The sequence below is a fragment of the Parasteatoda tepidariorum genome, chromosome 9, assembly GCF_982258835.1.
Source record: "Parasteatoda tepidariorum strain Cologne lab strain chromosome 9, Ptep-v5.0, whole genome shotgun sequence".
NCBI classification, from domain to species: domain Eukaryota; kingdom Metazoa; phylum Arthropoda; class Arachnida; order Araneae; family Theridiidae; genus Parasteatoda; species Parasteatoda tepidariorum.
In genome coordinates, this window is record NC_141763.1 from 24,268,277 (window position 1) to 24,294,480 (window position 26,204).

Here is a 26,204-nt window from a genome sequence, read left to right on the forward strand (position 1 = left end):
GAGACAGCACAAACTGTATTGTGATGATGAATAAAGTATTGAATTTGCGCAAATTTAAAAAATTGCCTTGATACTGTATATATACCAGTATCAAGGCAATTAATTAACTACACATGTTGATAGATATTTTATGCTTTAAATTATAGTTATATTAATTTAAAATAAGTTCATTTCACTGGAAAAAAGAGAATAATCACTAATTTTCCGATCAATAATGTTTTAAACTACTAAAATGATATATTAATACATTATGATTTAATTATGGAATAATAATTCTGTTAATTTTTTAAAATTATATACATTTATACTATATATTTCAATTTTAGGAATAATTTTGTATCAAAAATGTGTTTTTGTCCTCTCATTTTGGAAAATATAGGTTTTTCGAGTTCTATCATTCGTGAACAGAATTTCTTTCCACTAATATTATTTTGCGTTTTCTGGCATAAAATTGCTCTGGCCAATAATGATATTTTAAATAATATTTAATTTATTGTTTTCTTTTTAAATAAATGTTTATTTATTAATAATATAGGATCGCCTTTCATAAAAACGTAGCCCTGGACCAAAAATAATGAAATAGATGATAATTTTAAAAGTTCGAATGTTAGATTGAACACTTTTTAATGTTATATAATATTACCCCAGTAGCAAAATGATATTATCTAACATAAGAAAGATACAATATAATACTGCTGTACTAGAAAACGCTAGACTCCTGAATCCTATCTTCTAATATTAGAGCTAATAATATATAACATTAAATAGTGTTCAATCTGACATTCGAACTTTTAAAATTATTATCTATTTAATTACTTTTGGTCCAGCACCACTTTTTTATGAATAAATAAACATTTATTCCTAAAAAGTGGTGCCCATATTATTAATAAATAAACATTTATTTATAAAAGAAAACAATAAATTAAACTGTTCTTGCACCAGAAAGGTCCTGGGTTCGAATCCCGGGCAAGGCATGGTTGTTTCTTTCTCTCTCTGTGTGTTCTATGTCCTTTCTCCTTTGTGTGTGAATGTGACCCGCCCTATAAACGGGTTGTGGTTGCGTGAATGGCGTGGCAGAAGTCGAATTCCTGGTCACAGATGGCGCCACTGAAAAACAGGAACAATCGCACCCCCACTGCCTAAACAGGCATGCGACAAAAAAAATAATCTTGACCGCTTAATCAAAACTTTCAAGAATTAATTTAATAATTATATATCTAATAAAGTAAGTAACTATTGTGAATTGTGATCATTATTGACTATGAGTAGTTCGCACGTATATTTGACTTCTCTGTTAAAATGTATTATTGAACTATAAATAATAAGTACTGAAATTAGTTCAGAATATGCTTGTAAAACAACGTTTGCTTAGTTATTCGTCTGTGAAAAATTTTTTCAGCAAAAATGAAAAAGATAAAAAATGATTGTCTGTTATCAAATATATGCCTTGTTAAAATAATTAATAATTTGTCACTTCTGGCTCAGTTAAAACCAAAACATTGTAGAATGTTTAACGTTTAATACAAACAATATTGTTACCGCATTAAAATGTCATGTTTAAAGTATTGTAAAACAATGAATAAACATTTTTATTTGAATTTTCTGAATATGGACTGATGTGTATGTTATTGATGCATCATTATTTATAATAATTTGTAAATGATTAAAAAATAAACAACATGATCTATTAAAAATAGTGTTTATGCTAAATGAAGAGCAAAGCTGGAAAGTTGCTATAATTTTTATTAAGGATGTTTAAAAAAAAAAATTCTAAAATTTCCTGTTGGCTTCATATAAGCTTGTGCGATGTATTAAAATTAAAAGCATTGAATTTGATATATTTTTGTATCAGAATATACAATAATGTTCATTTCAACTAAAAAGTAGACCTGAACATTTAAATTTTCGGTTAGTGACTTAGAATTTTATAATGTTTCAGCAGCCACTTTTTCCTAAAACCTAATGAGTTAGTGACCGATATCAATAGGTCCAAAAGGATGCCATTTAAGATCTTTAAAAGCCATATTTTGCAAACTTCTTATTTTACTTTTATTAAATTATACTTTTCAAAACAATTCCTATTAGAAATAATCTAAGGAACTATCAAAATAATAAATATGTGAAAAAATTTAATAAAGCATACTGACTTTTAAAGAACGATAAGAAGTAATATATATATATATATATATATATATATATATATATATATATATATATATATATATATATATATATATGTGTGTGTGTGTGTGTGTGTGTGAAACCTCCTGTTATGGACACTCCTGCAAAACGGACGCCTCTCAATACGGACATATTTTAAATTCCCCGGGGGGAATCTTCTATGAATAAACCATTATGTATATTCTCCGCAAAGCGAACACTCCCGTAACCGGACGCGGACAGTCATTTTGGCCCTGAAACATTATTTTCTATCTCTTCAAACCGGACACTACTTTTTCTATATTTGAAAAAAAAATATTTCTGCTTTAAATTGCAAGGAAAAAAAATTACAACTTTTCGCCATCTTTAAAACAGGTTTATTTTTCTCCTTATCCATAACTCAAAGTATAATTAAGCTATTTCACTACTAAAGAATCAATTTTTCTCCTTTCACCTTGCCTTATCTTTGTAAAGAAAGGAGAGAAAATGATACTGCTCTCCTGAAATTATTCGGACAGTGGCATCCTTTAATCTTTTCATCTGGACCACACAGGTTATGAGACCCCCTCGAGTTGAAATGACATCTTAAATGCTCTCAATGCTTATTGCTCATTGAAAATTTCTTTAATTTTCTTATCAATTTGGCTGTATTTAACACAGCTGGAGTAAAAAAGAGAACAGAAATACAATAATCTTTGATGTGTTCATATAAATGAAACACTTATTCAGACATTTGATAGCTGATCAATTGTGAGTAATCAACTTCATAGGTTCTCATGACTAAACTGTGAATCTTGGGAGGTTTACTTTCAAGAAGGTATTAATCATGTTCCCTATGATTGGTAGGTGCAAGGGGATGTAAACCTAATAATTGAAACCGACTGAGGACTGAAAGCTCCTATTCGGTATCATGCGTCTGACTTGAGTATCTATGCTAATGGGAAAATTATATTAATGTATCTGTAACTACAACTATAATTATATATTTATATCAAACTTCTTTACACATTCTTTTTTATCCTTCTTCAAGTTTAAATAAATATCCTTGAAGGTAGTTATTGTAAATTATTTAATTATTTCTACATATTTGAAAATATTCTAAAAACAATTAACTGTGTTAAACTTCATTATTAGGGTGCCCTTCCCATAACCGGACAACTCTCCTAAACGGACAATTTTCTCGGTCCCTAGAATGTCCGCTTAATGGAGGTTTCACGGGGGGGGGGGTGAAAAATATATACAATGTATTGACGAATTCTCCTTCTACATGTTTTTTTCAACTACAAATTGATGGATTCTGAATTCCCAGAGTATCTTTTACGTTAACGTACTTTTACATTAAATGATTTTTAAAATAAGCAATGGAAGAAAGTAAGTAGATGTTTATTTAACACTTTTTTCGTTGACTTGCCACATAACGAGTAGTTGTTTTCAGGTTTAATAAAAGGGGTTAAAAAAGGGTTTTGCAGTTTGAATTTTTCTTTTTAAAAAAATGTGATTGTTTGCTTGAAAGTGTTTTTGAGCTAAACTTTTTTAGTTAATCTCCTTGCCACTGTGTAATTTTTTGTGTGGCCCTAGCGAGATTTTTCGATGCAAGTATCGATACCGGAATTTACCCATTGCATTTCATTGTAAAGGATATTACAATTTTACAAAAACATTTTCAAATTAAATAATTCAAGTTTTAAGTAATGTTTAATAGTTTTAAATTTGTTTTTTTTTTCATTGTAAAATCTAATTAATTTTCTTTTTCAATTTTAGTATAGCTCTTCATCTTCAAGAAAATCTACAATGAAAAAACTTGGTTTTCGAATAGAACTTCTTGGAGCCTATTCAATTTTGCGAAGAACTGTTGGATTCTACGAATGGAAATTGCACACTCTGATGGTAAGCTGGGAGTTCTAAGTTCGATCCCTACTGCGAATGAGCCAACCAGTGTGGATATTCAGCGAGGATCACTTTAAATCTGTCGTGACGGAAAGTCCTCATGTTGAATAAAGATGTCATGTTAAGGTTTGACGAAAGAGGGAAACCTGTGAGGTTCATCCCTGTTTTGTGTGGCACATAACATTATTAACTGTTGCTGGCTGAACGTTTCATAAAATCATTTAATGATGGCTTGGAAATATATTTTCAAGTAAATAAAGACTTACAATTCAAAGACTATAAAAATCCCTTTTTTTAAAAAAAAAAGAAGCTGGAATACTATTTAAATTAAAAATCTCTGTGATGGAATAATCACATGTATTCTCCATTTTTACTTGTTACTCTTTGAATGTCATTGTCATGTATAACTAAAACAAGCGAATAACGTTTTGCACAAAAACACAGAGCGCATTGCAGAACGGCTAACAAGGGAAACTAGGGAAGTGTGACTCGCCAATTTTGAAATAAAGTAGTGGGATGTATGCCTTATGAGGAATAATTTTAGGGGGAAACATTCGTTTCGGCCCATAGAAGGTCCTGTGAGAGATAAAAAATATTTCAATATGTAGAAAAATCAGTATTTTATTACTTCAATGCAGACTATTAGTTATTGTAATTGTCTCATACTCCAATTAATTTTGTGGTACTTTCACGTACTATATAATGCATATTTATTGTCAAAATTGATTTCGAAAATTTTATATATCTGTAATTTTTCAGGAAAACCTATTAGGTTAATTTTTTAAAAAAATTTGACATCAAATTTGTTTAATTTTTTTTTTCAAAAAACTTTCCAAATTAATTGGAGTATGTAATTGCAAATCAATTAATCAACTAATAATTAATTAATAATTAACAATTAATTAAAAATTAATTATAAATTAATAAATTTTCTGATTAATTTATTAATTAGCAAATTAATTAATTAACAAATTAATTACAAATTAATTGAATTACGAGATAATTACAATAACTAATAGTCTGCATTGAAGTAATCAAATACCGATTTTTCTACATATTGAATTATCTTTTATCTCTCACAGGACCTTCTACGGGCTGAAACGAATGTTAATTAGCTTATTAATTAGCAAATTAATTAATTATCCAATTAATTACAAATTAGTTGGATTATGAGGCAATTGCAATAACTAATAGTCAGCATTGAAGTAATAAAATACCGATTTTTCTATATATTGAATTATTTTTTACCTCTCACAGGACCTTCTATGGACCGAAACGAATGTTGCCCCCTAAAATTATTCCTCATCAGGCATACATCCCACTAGTTTATTTCAAAATTGGCGAGTCACACTTCCCTAGTTTCCCTTGTAAGTGTAGTGTTCCATAAAATCGTACTATCTTTAGTAATCCAAGCAGCTTGCCAACGTCTAGTTTGAATCTTTCTCTAGTGTGACTTAAAGCTGTCTTTCAAAGCTTTGTCAACAAGGAAAATAAAATAGCCATAATTTAAGTGCACACTTGAAGCAATGTGATAATTTTAAACTACATAATCTTGCCGTGAAGGATTATCTGGTCTGGAAGGATTATCTGAAGGATCGAGACAAATAACTTAAATATTTTAGAAGTTATGACATTTTTTAAAAAACTCGCTACTTTGGCGATATTTTTTCACCTAGATGAAAATTATCAAAATCTCTGCCTTATTCTTAGTCTGAAAATTTTCATGAGTGTAGGTAATGCGACATTGGAGTGAGTTTTTAAATATTAAAAAAAAAATCAGACCTATAATTAATCTCACAAAACTGTGATTTTTCCCCATATTGACGTTTATCGCCATTTTCAAAATAAGCGTAGACGGTGCTGAATTCAGATAGGCTAAACTTGACCTATCAGTTATGAGTAATAGTTGCAAACTCACACTCACAGCAGTTATAAACATAGCATATTATTAGCACAAAAAGTATCATTTCAAATCACAGCGGAGCCTTTGAAAAATAGGCCATAAAATAGTCAAAAAACACTCAACAACCATTGTCAAGTAACAGACGGAGAAACCTCGATTTATAGTATCTCGAAACACCACCATACCAAAAATGGGCGGTGTTTCTTTTCCTACACTACCTTCAGTACCTGATTGTAAAAGACATAGTGATCGTTCGTTATTGTAGAACTGGGCATCTGAGGCCTAAATGGCCCTTTTCCCATTCATCTTGAAATATCCCATGACGGGAACATACATAGGAAAGATGTGATGTAGGCTCGGAATAGAACCTGCAATGAGGTAAAAATGAAGAAAGGAATCATGTGAGGTGTAGCAGGCATGATGGTGGGGCTCCATATCTACATCTTTTGGGTTGGGAGATGAGTAGAGCGACTATTTTCTCGCCATTTAACAGTTCCTGGAGTTCTTTGAGAATGTTCAGGAATCTAGCTACATTGCTGGGGGCATCTTGAGGTTTCCTCGTGAAGGTGCGCTGGTGTCTTTTCGGCCTAGCACCACAGCCCGTAAAGCAGGCCGGGTGATCGCCTTGGCAGCTTATGCACCTGGCAGGAAGGGAGAGAGGCTTCATACATTGGTAAGTGAAATGCGCTCCTGCGCATTTCATGCAAGGGGGAGGGGCTTGTATCCGTCACCACACCTCTTTCTCAGTTGCTCAATTTTGATGGGTTGTCGACCATTTTCGTCAATATCTCTCCGAAGATCATCGGTACGGTGGTCTACCTTAAGTCCCCGCACGAGAAACTTAAGTTTTCTCGGGAGGAAAGTGGGTTTGGCCGGTGGAGATGACTCCGTCGATTCAGGGTTAGAGTGAGTTGTCTCTGAAGTAGTTTCAGGGCAAGTTGTTAAAGGCTCCTGGGTATTGGCGGTGCTATGGCTTTTCTTCCTTTTCTTTTTCAGTCTTTTGGGAGCAGAAGCCAAGACATAGTGATAAACTAGGGGATTTAAGATATAAAAAAGTTGATTTTATAATAATACTGGTAGAAATTAAGATATAAAGTTTTTAAATGTAGTTTTATCTATTTTTTGAAATTTATTACTATGAGACATTGTATCATATTCTACAGTGTGATAATGCTTTAATTTTTTATCCTATTTCATAGTCGTCTTTCAAATTTTATGAGTTAAAATTTATTTAATGTCTGTTTTTCTAGAACAACCCTAGACCAAAGAGCTTCCTTATAAACATAAAAACAAAAAATAAACCAAACTAAAAATAGCATTTTGAAAAAAATCTATAGATTGTGAAACAAAACTAATTTTATATTTGAATCCCCCACACCCAAATTTAGGTAAGATCTAGTACTTGCATAAATACAACAAAAAACATTTTTTCCCAGTGTGATGAATTTCTTTAGGCGATAAATTCTATTTGAAGCGAACAAATAACACATTAATAGAATCATCACGTACAAAACTTGATATATTATCACCAAGTACAAAACTCCAAATGAAGTTTGGGCACTTAAAGTAGTTGAAAAGAAGTCGGAATTTCCACTTAACTCAGAAATGAAGTCTTACCCATAGCAGGGATGCCACGGGCCACTAAAACTGGAGAAAGTAGTAATAAATAAAAAGCTAAAATTTTAAAAAGATATTATAATTGGCAACTTTTCTAGCATTGCTCTATTAGTTTAGTATTGAAGACAAACGCGAAGAAAGCTTTCGTTTTTAATAAAATAATTTGCAGTGTAAATCATGGTGGTAGTTTCGACTAATTATTAAATAGATTGTATAAATTAAATTGAACTGAGTGCATTTTACTACTTGCATTTTAAGTCGTCCGTAGCATCCCTGCCTTGGAATCCGGTTAATTTAAATACCAGATTAAATGGAAACAGCTAAATTAAAAACTGGTAGTAAGATTTAGATTTTGGCATTTCCGAAACTACAAATTTCGGTTGATAATTCTTGGCAACACACTAGCAAGTGCGACCTTAGATTGTCCATTCAAAGTGGAGTGATTTAAGTTCAGCTCTTTTTTCGTTTTAACAACAGTGGTATCTAAACTTTTAAAAGAAATTAGTTTTACATTTCCAGTGCATAAATTCCTCGTTAATATACATATTCTACACACTGCAGTTTATTAGGAATTATGAGGAATTTATGAAGCTGGAAAGCATTTTCGACATATGCTGGAAGGACGCGTTTTTATGATCTTCACTGATCACAAACCATTAACCTATGCTTTTCAACAGCGTTCGGATAAAGCCTCCCCTCGTCAAATGAGACACCTAGACTTCATAAGCCAATTTTCAACAGATATCCGTTATGTGGAGGGTTTACAAAATATCGTAGCAGACACCTTGTCTCGTATCGAAGAATTAGCCATTCCTTCGCCAATTGACTTTGCTGCCCTTGCGGATGAACAATATCAGGACGCAGAACTACAAACCCTCTTGAAAAACAAGACTACCAACAATCTCAACTTTCAGCCTATGCAGCTAACACCTGGAAAATCACTTTATTGTGATGTTCAGGATTCAAGAATTCGGCCATATGTTCCCCCTGGGCTTCGGCATACCATTTTTAGTCAATTACATCGTCTTTCACACCCTGGCATCAAGGAAACTTATACAACAACGTTTTGTGTGGCCTAGTATGCAAAAAGACGTAGCTAGCAGGACACGTTCATGCTTGGAGTGCCAAAAATCTAAAATTGTCAGACACACCACCAGCCCACTTAAAACTTTTAATTTGCCATCATCTCGGTTCAATCACGTGCATCTCGACTTGGTCGGACCAATGCCGCCTTCTAATGGATATTCATATCTTCTTACTTGCATTGATCGGTTTACTCGCTGGCCCGAAGCCGTTCCTTTAGTGGATATTTCAGCTAGCACTGTTGCAAATGCATTTTACTACGTTTGGATTTCTCGATTTGGAGTTCCGGAACAGATTTCTACTGACCAAGGGCGTCAATTTGAATCCCAACTCTTCACGTCGCTAGCTAAGTATTTGGGAACTTACAAAGTAAGAACCAGTTCTTACCATCCAAGTTCCAATGGAATTGTCGAGAGATTTCATCGCTCTTTAAAACAATCAATTCGATGCCACACTGCAATACAATGGACTGAGGTGTTACCTACCGTACTTCTAGGTCTTCGATCAGCGTTGAAAGAGGATCTGAACGCCTCTTCGGCCGAACTAGTATATGGTACTGCTCTCCGTTTACCAGGAGATTTCGTACATTCAGTCAATCCACCTAATAACTGCAATGATCCTTTTACATTCGTGCATCAACTTAGAAACTGCATGTCAAAATTACGACCAGTTCCTACCAGCGCTCATTACAAACAAACTGTCTTCGTACACAAAGAACTTAGAAACTCATCTCATGTTTTTCTCAGATGTGATGCTCCAAAGCCTTCTCTGGCACCAAAATTTTCAGGACCACATCAAGTACTAGCTCGAAACGAAAAAACATTCAAAATTTTAGTAAACGAAAAAGAAGTTAATGTTAATATCGACCGCCTTAAACCGGCATTCATCCGGAAACCTGAAGCGACTGTAACACATGCGTCATCAACATCATCTGAAACTACGACGTCCTAGAGCCCCTGAATTAGACAGGCCGACTTATCATTTATTGTTGGAGCAAAGAGCTAACATAAGCACATCGAATAAATATTTTCAAGTGGTAGTTTATTAATTGTAATTCTTGGTTTCTTAAGTTCGATTTAGTAGATTTTAATCCACCACTATGTCTAAACAATGTGTAGGCTTATATAATTCACCACTTTATAGTACTAATTACATGACCAAAATCATCACAATATCATCACAGAAGAAGTTAATAATTTTCAAACTGAACACCTCATCCCAGAAACAATAAATTCAACCAATAATCAAGAAGTTAGCTGCATCATACAAAAACTGAAAAACAATAAAGCTCCAGGTGAGGACGGGATAAAGAATAAGATGATAAAACTATTACCAAACAACTACATCTGCAAAATCACGCATATTTTTAATGTCTGCCTTGTTCATAATTACTACCCACAAATCTGGAAAAACGCATCAGTTATTCTATTTCTCAAGAAAAATAAGAACCCAAGCTGCCCTGAGAGTTATCGCCCAATCAGTCTACTTAACATACTTGGAAAAATATATGAAAAAATCATCTACAATAGAATAAAACCACTTCTTACAGCCCTCCCCGACGAACAGTATGGATTCCGACAAAAACTAGATACCACCTAACAGTTACTCCGAATAATAGACTATACTGGCAGAGCAATCATAAATAAAGAAACAATAGCCTTCCTGATGATCGACATATCCAAAGCATTTGATAAAGTATGGCACACTGGTACAATATATAAACTCATACAGCTGAATTTTCCACCCGGCATAATCAAGCTCCTATCCTGCTATCTTTGTAATAGAACATTTCAAATCACCATCAAAAACAAAAAATCCACAAAGAGAAACATCACAGCCGGAGTACCACAGGGCAGCATTCTGGGACCGATATTATACATATTATACACTTATGATTTTCCTATAAACAAAGCCGATTATAACAGCATAACAGCCTATTACGCAGACGATACCGGTATTATTATTAAATCCAGAAACCCAAATCATGCTCTTCAAAAACTACAAGACCATATAGACGAAATAGAAGACTGGTGCTTAAAATGGAAAACTGCAGTAAATGCTGGAAAATCACAAATATTAATTATACAAAAAAGAAGAATTAAAATACTTCCACAACTTCAACCAAAAATGTTCAACATATCAATACCAATAGTTAAAAAAGCAAATTATCTTGGCCTTATAATCAATAGCAAACTCACCTGGAATGATCACATCAAAAGCACAATAGATAAAGCAAATGCAGCAATAATAGCCATACAACCATTAATATATAATCAGAATATGTCACTTAAACTAAAGAAGCTACTATATACAGCAATGATCCGCCCAATACTTACCTATGCCTCACCTGCCTGGACAACGATACCTCAACATCTACTGAAGAAATTAAACCAATGCCAAAACAAGATCCTTAGAAAAATAACCTGTGCAAGATGGTTCATCCGGAATACCAATATACATGCAGACCTAAAAATACCAACTCTATCACAGCATATATACAAGCTAAACGCAGATTTTTTCGATAAAGCCATAGAATGTAAAACAGCAAATTTTAATGAAATCTTTAAATTTGAAAATTATATCACAGATAAAAACTACAGACCAATAGCTGCACATTTCACCTCCGACGCCTCATATCATAACTATCAAAACAAATAATTTCATCAACCTTTCTGAAAATAACGTTTACTCATGCTGATACAATTCTGAACAACTCCAAAATCAAACAAACACAGTTTAGAGCAAGCTGCTCAATTTATTTTTGATTCCTTTTTAGTTATTCAAGCAAAGAGCTTGAAACATTCATAAAAGCAACTCCATTGCCTGCTTACCTCATTGCTCAACCAAAACTGTTCAAAAATTCCAGATGAATGGGATAGGGGCAGCTTCGCGGCCCAGGTGCCCAGTAAAATCTAAACACTAGGACTAGGAGTACTAATTACATGCTTTACATTTTTAAAAGCAAGCAAATATTGTCAACTATTTGCAAAATTTACTTTGTAGTTATTTACCGTTTTTTAATTATTTTGGCGTGTCCGCAGCAGTTGGCATCTCTGTAATAACATAACGAATAGTAAAATAACGTTAACTTGCGAACTTGTTTGCTCCAATATTGCTTGATAGGTCAGCTCTGATAGTATAGGAGCCTTACGACGTCCGACATAGCAAATGCTACGACAACAACACGCTCGGGACGTCGAGTGCGTTTCGATCCGAAATATTTGTGAGAAAGGAATCGTCAGCACTGGAGGGGGAGTACTGTGGTGACCTACCTACTACAACTCAACGCTGCCAGTCTCATATCCCATAGCAACGAGGAACACACACAAAAAAAGAAAACTAATGTTTTCTTTCTGCTGCTTGATAATTCTCCTGTTTTTTAATATGTACGTTATTGTTATTATTCAAAGCTGTTAATATATTATATTTTATAATAAGAAGCGAGTCTACTTATTTCTCACAAAAAGTATTCCTCCACACTTGCCAACGTTTAATTTTCTCCAAAAAATGATTTTCCCCAGTGTTAGTAAAATAAAAATTGAATTACAATTACAAACAGACATATCTTTTTCATTTGGCACTGAGCTCAAACGCAAATAAATAACACGTACTTTTATAAATATTAATCCATTTATATGTTGCTGTAGTCAAAATCATTTTAAACTAAATTTAGATATCCAGGAAAGTTAAACGGAGCATAAATTTTACTTTCAATTTAGATGTAAAAATTCAGTTTTAAATAAAATACTTAAAAGTTGGTAGCTATGCTATGGGTTGGTAACATTTAACCGGTTAACGCCCAGCGTCCTATATTTAGGACAGTTCCTTTTTTCAAAAATATTCATTGTGATGGAAAACTTTTTTCATTTATCTGGGTGAATTAAAAGATTCTCAGATACCATAATTTATGAAAGATCTCTGACTAGATCTAGAATTAAAAGGAGCAAGTACTTTTCGATCTATCAAAGACTTTTTGAATGCCCTAACAGTAGAAAAACCAATTAATTTCGATAATATATTATAATCCATAAAACCACTTCTTGTATCATTTCAATATATAAAGTCGGGACAAAACGGGTTAATGGGAAAAGGTTAAGAGAATTGAATTTTCTTTTGTTAGTTACCAAATCAAATCTAATACTTATCTACAACATCATTGATATGATGTAACACTTGTCAATGCAATATAACTTTCTGAAAAAAACTGAAAGCAGCATACTTTTGAAACTGTTTTATATTTATTAGAAATAAATTGGGAAACTTTGAAAGGAAGAAGTAAATGTTGGTAGGTACACATTACATTAGTATCTAGCAGCCATTTAAAAAAAACGGTTTTTTCAATAGAGTAAATAATATTAAAGTTTTAATGCCTTGTCAGAAGGAAGGGGGGAGTGCTATGTGAAAAACACCCATTTAAAAAAGTGGTACAACATATTTGATTATTCAAGCGTATATTTGCTATTGTTACAAATCATCTTAATTACAAAATGCACTGCGTAGTTGCACTCAGATTAAACTAATGATTTTGATTGAACTTAATGTTTGATTAAACTAATTCGATTTTTAAATAAATCCTGAAAATAAAGCACTCAGTCGATCATTTTCTTTCTGCTGGTAAAATGAAAGCGCTCTTTTCAAAAGGTACTAGGCAACATAGTTACACTCTTTTAACACTAGGTTTATGGGACGCGTCATTTTGACGCATTTCGAATTTTATAAGGAAAATTACAAGACCCGTTTGCATTTTTACTTTATCTCTTGTATAATGACTTTTATCCATTGATTGAGGTAAATATATGTTGAAGTCTATTTTCTTCAAAAGAGTTGAAATATTGAAATTATCTGGTATACCTATCGCTACGGATATGCGTCAATTTGACGCGATCGTAATTTTGGCAAAATTTTCAGCAAACATGCAAACATCACATCAATAATAAATAGCAATGTACCGACAATACTTCGATCCGTTATTCGATATCGTAATCTCAAATTAAACAAGGGATAAACAACTGTTGCCGATAAGCAATAATAGAAAGAACAAACGTAGAATGTCAATTGATGTCAGATTTGTTCAAGTATTGAAAAATAAAATACTAAAATATTTCGTAAATATATATCTCATATTTTTTCTTATATAATTGCATTGCTTTCTAAGTGCAGAGATGCCGACAACTCCGGACACGCAAAAATAATTTAAATAACGGTAAACAATTACGAAGTAAATTTTGCAATAAAAAAAGTGGTGAATTATATAAGCCTACGAATTATTTAGAAATAGTGGTGCATAAAAATCTACTAAATAAATTTATTAAATTAAGAATCACAATTGATAAACTACCACTTTAAAATATATATTTGCTGTGCCGAGCGATTTGGCATCTCTGTAAGAGCTGTTATATGTATTCGCTCATGCGTCAAATTGACGCGCGTTCGTAAAGATAGGTATATAAGAAACGTCAGTTAAATATACATTTTTTTAGTGCGTTGCATTTATATTCTCGCCAATAAAATTAATCTAATAAACTGGATTGATTTTATATCATTAAAAATAATATATTTGAATAAAATATATATAAAAAACGCACTGAGTGTTTGAATTACATGTGACAGATTTTCATTTCATAAATAAAACTTTTTTTCTATGATGCTTGCTATGGTTTGGAAGTATTTACGACCGTGATGTTCCATTAACTTTTTTAAAATAGTAAATGATAAGAATAGATTATTGTGAAAAGTTTCTGAAATCTTACAAGAAAAAAACTGAATTTCTAAACAGTCCTTCCATTCATTCTTAATCATTTCCAATTTTTAAGCCTTATATCTCCCTGGTTTATTTATTTTATAGAGATTGTTTAAGCCAGCAATTTTTTTCAACTGATAGGCAATCAAAGACGGGAAAATGATAGTAAGAGACCACATCACTTGACCTCTACCCTCTAATGGTTTCTTACTTCACACTATCTATTCTAAATATGTTCTCTGAATGTAGATATTTGAAATATAGATTGTCTCAGCGATTAAGAGTGTTCCATATCTCTGCAGATGTTTAAGTAACTGGGCAGTTACCAAAGATTTTCTTTTTTATCCCATTTGAAGTTGAGATTTCGGGGAACGAAAATGATTCAACTGAATTTAGCTTTCTTTGTTTTCGGAATATTATTTTGTATTACGTGTAAGTATATCTTTAGTTCCCGCCACTTCTAAAGATTTTTTTAATCCTATTGTAATAATTTGTGCATCAATTTGCATTGTTTAAAAGATTCTGTATTTTCCCTCATTATTATGGTAAATTAATGACTAGTCACGTGAAAGTAAAAACAAATAATAATAATTTGTTAACAGAAACGTTTAATATATTTCGCTGATTACTGAACATTAATGCTTTAATACCTCACAATACTTAAATTGGTAACGAAGTAAAACAGATAAGCAGAATAATTTTAATTTTGTTAGTACTTTAAAAGATTTTTTTGTCATCTTATCATTCATTACTGTTTATTTTAATATTTCTCTAATTATAAATCGATTAATTTTGAACAACTCTATGGAAGTTCTGTGCTTTTGGTGAAAAATTACTACAGTTAAATATCAAAACATAGTTGGTTGTTAAAGCAAGAATTTTCAATCCAGGGTATCTATATAAAAAGTAAAAGAGCTTAAAGTGATCGCATCAATATGAGTATATTTAAGGCAACGGAATTGTTTTTGATTCCACTTTATTTAGACACATCTAATCCACGTGTAGCTTTTCTTTTTGTTGAAGATATTTAATCTAGAAGTATCTTGTAGACTTACAAACTTATATTATTCATTTATTAAATTCTATTCTTCAACTTTAAATTCTACATTTTTCCAGCGTTCGAACGAACCGCCGTACAATTATCAAACTGACATAATTTTATTTCTTTACTAGCTGCCTCCGGTGATCAGCTGTATATTTTAACTATGTAGAATTTTAATTATTTCGAGATTTAAAATCGGACAGTCAGAAATTAAGACTATATGTAAATATAAAAGTCATTTCGTTCAAGAGAGAGTTGGATTAATTTTTTGATCTCTTAAATGTTCATGTGATTTGCATCCATATGAAGTGTTAATTTGTAATTAAAATGGACTTTTGATTGCTAATCAGTTTTATTTAACTTTCTAATCCTAGAACAAACTAAAACTAAATGTTTTTTGTTGTTAAAAAATTTCTTTTTCTTAACATTTATACCCAGGATTACTGATACACATAACTGATCTAGGCCGTAAACATGTAATTTTATTATTTAAGGACTAATATTATATATAAATATTATATATGAATATAATTCACGTTTAACGTATGTTGAAGCCCAAGATTGAATTTTTTTCGATATTTTGCCTTCTTAAATTTTTTAAACATTTTGTAACGTTGCTGTTTGCTTGACAGTGCAACGTTGTATGCGAGCAACTCAATGTAAAAAGAGGTAAAAAAATCCCAAAATGATCTAAAAAATATTAGCAATGAAAGAGAAAACAACATGCCAATCGATGAAGCTATTCAAAAGCTATTAGAGAAAGTATAATATGTAATTATGGTTTTCAACAATGCAATTTCGTATTTCCGGTATTGTGCCCTGTCCAAAAGACGCCCCCCCTTCCTCTAACCGGTCAGCAACTCTCCAAGCTTCTGATTCGGTTAAATGACTTCATTGAGACATATCACTCATTGAAATAACGCGCTTATTGATGTGGATAATTTTTTCCCGCCAAATCAAATTCGCTGCCGATAAAGTTTCGTCTTCGACGTCTAACTCCAAGTTTGCCTACTGCGAAGTTTGAAAATAATTTTTTTTTAATAAGACTTTCAATATCCTTTAATTGTTTTGAGCAGGCAGCGTATTACAGAAAGTGCAATAAACAATTTTTTTAAAAGAGTTATAAGCTAGCAAACATCTTTGAATCAATGTTAAAAATATTTGACAAAACTGAATTTTTGAAAGACTAAGTCATTGTTTCCCAATCATTTGTGGACCATCGCCCCCCTCTTAGGGTTGGCTGACAGATATCGCCCCTTTCTCTTTTTGCTCAAAAAACCATTCATTGTTGCTTGTGAGCAACCAAACACTGAAAATATGCTATGTTATTTGATTTTAATTTAAATTGTAATGCAAATAAGGAGGCACATTTACCCTGTCATTTTTATTAATTAAAAAAAATTTTGCATCTTTTTTTTTCAAAAAGAAGTGATATTTAAAAAGGAATTATCAAAACAAAAGTACATTTTTTTAAATTCATATTTTAATGTAATCAAGAAAAAGTTAAAACGCTAACAACTAAAATTTGAGAAAAAAAAATGAAGAGGGAGAAAGTACACTTTTACCACTGCCCTGTGTTTGGTGTATTTCAAGTTAAAGCTTGAATGTCAGGTTTTATGCTCGTCAGATTTAAAAGCGGGTCTCCTTTGAAGCAAATGTCCAACCTATCTCTTTGCTTTGTGAGCAGCTGGAAGACAGAACTAAAGCCTCTCTCCACTAAATATGTTGACGGGAACGAGATGAGAAGCGGCTCAGTTTGTTTCCACAATTGTGTATAAGTGTCCATAAGCTTTACCCAAGCTAACTCGTAACCGTATTTTTTAAAGACGACTTTAGCCTCACAGTCAAACTTCAAATCTAAAATCTCAGTCTACAAAGAGGAAGTGAGCCTATCCACAACTTCAAAAGAGAAAGGATCGAAAATCCAATCCGGAATTTCTAATTTCATCAAATCTTTAAATCTTGATTCCATAACTGATCAAGGTGATCAGTAAAAATTAAGATTTTATTTTCGAGAATCTCGATATCTGCCATTGAACACTTTTTAAGTGTTGGAAATTGCATTAGCTCTTTGCGACCAATGTTTGACTTGTAGATATCAAACTTGGCGATGAATGAAGATATGATTTCCTTAGCCTTGATAATGTTCATTTTATTTCCCTGAAGTTTTACTTGGATTTCGTTCATTTTTTCGAAAATATCCGTGAGGTACGCAGTTTCCAACTAGCGTTGCTTCAAACTCTCACTTAATACAGGATCAGTGGTCTCGAGAAACTCAGTAAGCAAATCCAGCAGTTCGAGGAAATGGCTCAGTTTCCTTTTGAAAGCCATCTCACAGCTGTATGCAGGAGCAGGAATTCGAAATCTTCATCATTTTCATGGCAAAGTTCTCGGAACAAACGGTTATTAGGAGAATTAGCTTTTATTTTATTGATGCCAGAAATAATCAATTTTTCGCAGCCAAAAGTTGACGATGAATGACATAATGAATGGTGAGATAACTTCCGGTACTTCTTTTTTAAGGTGACCCAGAAACCCAGTATGACGACCAGACATGGTTGGAGCACCATCTGTTGCACAAGCACTTACATTTTGTGAGTGGAATTTCTTTTACCTCAAAATAATCATTGACCAATTTAAAAATCGCGATCCTTTTGTATCTGTGTTCAAAGTTCTTGTAAACAACATTTCCTCGTTAATCTTCTTACTCTCATTTATGAATCTCACTTAAGCTAAAACAGCTTTGCTATCTATCACAGTTGATTCATCAATCTGCAACGCAAATTTACCTTCTATCAGAAATTTTATGAGTTTTAATTCAAGGTCGGCGGCCATCTCATCAATACGCCTGGAAACAGTATTATTGTTCAGAGGACCAGAGTGACTTATCAGATTTCCGCCTGCGATACCAAATAGTATGACGAAAACGATCCTGCACTTGAATTTTTTTTAATTTTTAACTATCATAGTTCTTTGTCTACACCAGAACCATAGGTTTCATATATATCTTCAATTTCAATCTCAAATAGCGTTTATTATTAATATTATTAGCAATTTTTATTTTTTGAGGACTCGTCGCCCCCTGATCGCCCCCCTAAAGATTATCGCCCCCTTGAGAAGCTCCATCTCCCCCTTTGGGGCGATCGCCCCCAGGTTGGGAACCACTGAACTAAGTCAATCTATCTACTCTTTAAACCAATGAGAAAATTCTATTTTTTAGTTTCTCTGGATGAAAAAATGTAAGACTGTCTTCGTAGTTCGTTAATAATTATACTCATTTTGCTTGATGCTAAATATCGTAATTTTTGTGCCTACGGTATTTCCGCCACCCTGTATGCTAATACAAACGCACGGACATACCCACGCACATATTCTTTGTTTTATTAGATGTGTAGGATATCAGAGATGGCAACTTTCTCCAAATAACGAATGCATATATTCGAGTGGTATTCTTTTAGTGCATGATTCTTGGTTTATTAAATTCTATTTATAGGGCTTTTATTCTCCATTACTTCTAAATAATTCTAAACATTAATCATTTGTTGCAGTTAAACCGTGCTGAGTCTTCTAAAACGTCGGCAAAAATAACCAAAAATATGCAAATTTTAGCTTGTAGTATTTCACCTTTTTTTTAGAAAAAAGTTTATTGCTGTTTTACAGGGTTCCTTAGAGTTAGATTTTTTTAAAAAATCTTTAAGGGTTAGTAAAATTTGTAAGTATATTTATCTGAACAAAAAATCCATAATTTGTTTAATATTTCGGGTAATTTTGTTTATTATTAAAATAAAATACCAATGAAAAAGAAATTAATATTTTTTTTAGAAAAATCCTACAATTTATTTAATTAATTTCGAAAATGATATGCATTTATATAAAAGTATGTATTAATTTTTCTCATCGAACCTAAACTAAAGTACCTTAAAGTGAACTAACCAAATTTAAGAGTAGTTTTCAGAGAAAAAGAAATCTAGTCAGTTTGCAGAAAAAGTTTTTCTGAAAGCTACTTTTTTGCTGAAACCATATTTCAGCTTATTTCATTTATTTTCACCATAAACTAACTCAGAACTAAACTAGAAACCACTCCAACACCCATGAATTCAACTGCCTGACATGAAACCTAATTTTAAAATTTTTATTTCTTAACCAATTAAAAAACTTTTTAAACTGATCAGTAATCTTTCAATCGTTGATATGGATCGACAGCTGCTAATAAACTTAATTTATTAAGCCAGCGTCACGGTTCCGTCAAAAGAAAATAGATCACATAGTGTTCCATTGCCGAAAAAAATTGGGAACTGGTGCTTTAAACCAGTAGCTCCCAACTTTTTCAGTGGATAACCAATTTAAAAAAAAAAAAAAAACAAAAAAAAACGAAAAACTTTAACGTCTAACTATTTAAAGTTCCAGTTAATAATATAATGACAAATACACATCTATTATATGGGTATGACGAATACGAATAAATTTACGATGTATACAAATAATGTACACATATGTCAGTAATGGGCAAAAACATACTGCACAAGAATAAAGAGAAAGTGCGTGGAGTCCCTCCGCGCGGAAGAAGTTAAACTTCGCAACCTGCGACGTTAATTGTAGAAGAATAAGCAGTCGTAGAAGGATCACTAGTTCTATTCAACGACTCTTTTTCCTGCTCGCTTCCGTGCTCTGTAATCACGGTAATATTGAGCATTTTTCCCTCGTGGACCTCTTGAACCAGTGGAAGTGCTTGTGGTTGCCTCATCGTCTCGACCTGGAAAATGTATTCGCATTAATAATGTATGTGAATGCGTCATAATGTAATTTCAAAAGAGAAAACCTAACAATCACTTGATATTCACAAGAGACGTACCTTGACATAACCTTAAATCCGTCGCATTGTCCGTGGGATTGTTTTCACTCATTTTTTACAATTGTTATCCACTAAATTTGAAAATAAAAAATATTACCCTATTAAATTATATGTGCATCAAAACAAACTAAAAAAATATTTATTCGCGATCGCAACGAACTATAGCGGGCGTTGTTGTATGAGACTAATACCTGCGATTTCTATATGAATAGTCATTCAGTTACTCTAGAGACGTCGTTAATGTAGCACGTAGCATTGCAACGTTCCTTCTTTATAGTGGCTAATTAAATTTAAAAAAGAAAAATGCTTGACATTCTTTCTTATGCAAACGAAAACAAAATGGTATCTCTTTTTATTAGAGAAGGAATATCCAAAACACACCGGAAAAATATTTGTACACAGAAAAAAATATGTATATTCTTATAAGAGTTAAAACCTAATGCCCGAGAAATAGTATTACTAAATTTAATGATATAACATGAAAGGCCCATTTAAACTTTACATTCTCTAGTTTTAAGAATCATATTACTTCAAAAATTAAAATGAACAAAAAATATACATAAGCCTCATAATTTTATGAAATTTAGTTTTGTAAACAAAGTTTTTTGACAACAATTTTTATCAAAAAATTTCAAGTTTCAATAAAAATCATTATTTAGAAACTAAGAAACGTAAAATAAAGAATGCTGACGAAACAAAAAAAAAACAATTCTTTTTTTGTCGCCATTTTTAGTGCTACGAAAATTCGTCTTTGGGATTTGCCAAAAACAAAACAAGATGCAATTTTATTTTTTCAGGAGGGAAATATTTTACCGAAAAAACGAAAATGTACCAATTCCCACAACATAAAACTTTATCTTGGTAAACGTACGTTTTGGAAATGTTATTTCATTTGGAATCTTATTTATCAGAGTTCATATGGCGATATGATTGTTTTGAATCTATGCTAAACTCTATATCGGCTCATTTTCCACCGAAATCCGATTGACTATTTTGATTTTAAATAAAGTGTTTTATTTTATGAATTGTCGCAAAAATTTTATGTGTAGATTAGCGGCACTTAAAAACCGCCAAATCCGTAGCGGCGGTGGCGTTAATACGTAAGTACCGAATTTTTATTCCATACTTTTCTGAATCATATTACTTCAAACATTGGAATATACAAGAAGTATACATAAACACATAATGTTATACCACTTAATTTTTCAAAAAAAGTATTTTGAGAACAATTTTTATCAAAAAATTATAAACTAAAAAACGGAAAATAAAGAATTCTTAGGATAAAAAAAAACGATTTTAAGAATTCTTTACATTGAAATAAAAACTTTCATATTGTTTCTTTTTTTATTATTCTTATAGTTCTTAATCAGACGTAAAAAACCATTCCGTAGAGAACCATCATCAAATGAAAAAAAAAATGTTTACAAGCAAAATTTTTATTGTAAAAATCATTGCACTTACTTGATTTATAATTCCCGGAGAATTCCAAAATTATAAGTTCCTTGTTTGAAAACTTTATTCTCAAATAATAGATACATAGTTTATCCCTTCATTACTTTTAGATAACATACTACACAGCAAAATTTTATAATTGATATGAATTTGAATATGTAGCTAAAAACAGAATAGCTGAATTCTAGTTGAACTTATTCTTTCAAAACTAAAAAATACTTACCAAGAAAACGATTGAAATTAATTAAGAATCAGCACAAATGGCACTATTTCAAGTAATTTGGATAATTTTTTATCGCTGTTTTCCGAATTATATGGATACAGAAATATATACTATTCTATAACGAAGAAGAATATGCTATAACTATTACAATTCTGTATGTTCTGAATTCATATTTATTCACTGGAATGACGAAAGCAATCTTGACTTCACTTTAATTCGTAATGAATTGAAGACAGAAGAAATGCATTTTACCTTAATACACACATCTGTAACAGTATACGAAATCGGAAGTCATCAGTTGCAAGTTTAATAATAGAAATTAAAAATTATTGAGGAATTTTTCTTCAAATGTTTGGCGTGTTCTGTTCCTGAAAGATTTACTAATATTCTGGAGATTTTTTTCAAGTTCTTCGGCCTTTTCCTTAGGGAAATTTTGTTTCTTATTTGCTGCTAAAAAATGGCGTCTGATTCAGTCAATGATTTTGATGGAACTAAATGAAAACGTGATAAATTAATGTCTGATATTTACAGGCTCCCGCTAGACGGCGTACTCGAGCGTTGCGATCGCGTATGGAAAAACAATACTTTTATTATTTTTATGCTAGTGAGAACCAAAACAATATGGAAATGAATAAGGGAAAACTGGATCCTACCACGTGATTTCCCGGCCAATAAAAATGTAGCGTTAAACGTTTAACGCAACCTTGTTGGAAGTCGCATAAGAAGTATAACTTCAATATTTCTTTGTAAAGAAAATAACTTTATTGTAGCTCATTGTGTATTGTAGCTCGCGTTACAGTTTCAATACTCATCATAAAAAACCTTGATAGGATTTTTAACACTACTTATCTTCCCACATAAAGTTAATAACTGAATTGACACTGTATCTCAGAAGGACTAGTATTACAGCATTACTGGTATTAATATCATTAGTAAGACAGTATTTATCTTAGTTTAGACACTCGACCAAACGTCCAAGGCTAAGTACCACGCTTGACTAGGAACTGATGCCTTAGACATTCGTGTTTTGTCATTTTAACGTAAAATTTCTATCGCATGTAATTTTTAAAAACTATTTTTGAATCACTAAATGAAAAAGAAGTTGCTATTTACTAAATCTAGTTATTAAATGAATAAAAATATTTTAATTCATTATATACATGAACTGCATTTCACTGAAACTCAAATAAACTTCTCTGGATGCTTTTAAACATTTCCTCATTAATAATTGTTTTTTTTTTTTTGTACAGAGTTGGATAAATTTTAGAAAAGTCAATTTAGTGTATGTAACCTTCATTCAGTGAATAGTTTGAAATCAAAAATGAATGATTAACAAAGCAGTAAATATTAAATGAAGGTAGATATTTGCAAGATAGAGTTAAATGATTAAAAATATATAACATATTTTTATTCAATGTGTAGAAAAATAATTTCATTCAATAATTAAAATCAATATATAGCATTTTATAAAAAATATATTTAACATATTTTAATTCAATATATAGGATTTCATTGAAAATCGAGTTGATCACTTAAAATGCTTTTAAATTTATCAGCAAGTTTCTTCCTAATATTTTTAAAGAAGAAAAAGAAATAATTTTATAAAAGTTAATTAAATACATGTAACCCATATTTAGTGATTTCTTTAAAACAAAACTATAAAACAAGGCAGTCAACATTTACTTTAAAGATTTACCACGTAGAATAAATCAAATTAAAATTTTTAATTTGTGCTTAGATTTCGTGACAAATATGCATAGTCTGTATATAAGATGAATACTAAATGATGAACATAAGATTATTACTCAAAATAATTATAGTAATTACAGTTTCTTCTTTTATTTTATAGCTTCTCTTAATTCCTGTATAGAAGAGAAAAGAATATCTGGAGAAGTGTCTTCCGATAAGGATGAATGCATAGATATACATGTACCACCAAATAAATTTTTACGATTGAATATTTTTCAGCTTAGACTTTACTATTCGGTAATATATTATACAATCAAATAAATTTAAAAGTAAAGCTTCTATCTTTGAAGACATTTTAGATATTTTAATTTATAATTGACGTACACTTATAACTGGATCAGTAGATTGTTGTAATTAATATGTATAGTAAAAAACATAAAACAGTTCAGCATTTGCTCTATTGCCCACTCCCTGCTGCCGCGATGGTGCTTTACTGTTAACAGGACACACACTATTGGTCGATGAGCATACAGAACTACAGCGTGAAGGCGGTTTCGGACAGTTGGTGTGTCGAAACTGTGGTACCAATAGCCAAGCGAAAGTGTTGTTGAAGAAGAGTGGCATTCATGATGTCTTCGAACCGTATATAGTACCATCAAAAAAGTGCTCCGCAAAGGCAAATTTCTCCCAATACTTGATCCAGGAGTTCCCTTGTCTTCTGGATTAGGTTCAAAATTACAACCCGTACCTATGTATTTGAGCAGACAAGACTGCATGTATGCGCACATATGAAAAAATAATATCATGCTGGGAGGCTTCGCACCCTGCTCGCCAACCCCCGGAACTGCTTTCGCAGTTCATTTCGGATTGCTTCGCAATCCGATGCTCGCTTTGCTCGCGCATTGGATACGTTCTTAACGTCTAGCTTTTGTATACTTTTTTGAACACTGAAGTTCCGAAAACTTTTCACTGTAGAAAATTCTAAACCTGTGCATTTCAATATTAATTTGAAATTGCAAACAGTTCACATATTTTTCTTAATCACACTATTCTAAATTTCAGTTGTTGAGAAAAGTCACTTTTGTAAGCTTTGTTTTAAAGTCTTTCCCACCAGAGGGCTAAAACCATGTGTTGTAAAACAATATGAAATAGTACTGAACGCCGGATGTGAAGCATCGGCTTCGATGAAGATAATTTTGTGAGAATTTTTTTGATAATTCGGTGAGAATTCACCCGATTAGACATATGATATGCTCACTACGTGCTCTTGCGCGCCGAAGCCTAACAAATAAAAATAAAAACTGTTGCCAACGCGAGAAAAGAAATATCATCTGTTTTATTGATACATACGTATTAGCGTCTTATATAATACTAGGAGGCTCTGCCCCCTGCTCGCTAACGCTCGCCAACCCCCGAGAATTGCTACGCAATCCTATGTGGTTCACGCCGTGAACCATGGGTCGCTGCGCTCGCTCGCCAATAAACACAATGTTCTAGCACAAAGACATAATATATTATCATCAAAGACATAGTATTTTATCATCAAAGACATAGTATTGTACTTATGTAGAAGAATTCTACCAATGTTCTTATTGGCTTTTAAAAAAGTATATTAGCTATTTAGATTGTACATGGTGAAAAAATCAAAACATTAGCTAAATAAGAAACATATTAGCAAAATAAATTATCAAATATTGCTTCACTAATATTCTGCATTTTAAAGCGTGAAAATTCAATGTATAAATAAACGCGAAATATAAAAAAATTCAATGCATTCAATACAAACACTTAAACGTTTTTTAGACCTTAAGGTAGCTCCCAGTAGAAAAATATGAATTCAGCAGCGGCCTTTTAAAGCATTCTCACTTCAATTAATTAATTAATTCCTAATTGAGTTTAAATTAAATATTGTCATGTTTTTAGTGCATGAATCTGAATTGAACAACCTGATAATGCTCACTCTGGTTATTGTTATCTGGTTGCTCACTACGTGCTCTTGTGCGCCGAATCCAATCAATTAAATATGAAAACTGTTGCCAGCGCGAGAAAAGAAATATCATCGGTTTTATTGATACATACATACGTACGTATTAGCGTTTTATATAATACTAGGAGGCTTCGACCCTTGCTCGCTGGCGCTCGCCAACCCCCGGAACTGCTTTCGCAGTTCATTTCGGAATGCTTCGCAATCCGATGCTCGCTTTGCTCGCTCATTGTATGCGTTCTTAACGTCTAGCTTTTGTATACTTTTTTGAACACTGAAGTTCCGAAAACTTTTCACTGTGGGAAAGTCTAAACCTGTGCATTTCAATATTAATTGCAAACTGTTCACATATTTTTCTTAATCATACTATTCTAAATTTCAGTTGTTGAGAAAAGTAACTGTTGTAAGTTTTGTTTTAAAGTCTTTCCCACCAGAGGGCTAAAACCATGTGTTGTAAAACAATATGAAATAGTACTGAACGCCGGATGTGAAGCATCAGCGTCGATGAAGATAATTTTGTGAGAATTTTTTTGATAATTCGGTGAGAATTCACCCGATTAGACATATGATAT

General features: G+C 32.0%; 1 protein-coding gene across 1 annotated transcript in view; it reads left to right on the forward strand.

Moving 5' to 3' along the window:
- Positions 1–14,643: 14,643 nt before the first annotated feature.
- The window catches only part of LOC107437791 (uncharacterized protein CG3556), a 69,864-nt gene continuing 58,303 nt past the window's right edge, over positions 14,644–26,204 (forward strand). The window contains exons 1-2 of the mRNA XM_071186047.2: positions 14,644–14,822; positions 23,809–23,945. Of these exons, the coding sequence (XP_071042148.1) occupies positions 14,768–14,822; positions 23,809–23,945 (192 nt within the window). The 5' untranslated portion in view covers positions 14,644–14,767. The remainder of the gene's footprint in view (positions 14,823–23,808; positions 23,946–26,204) is intronic.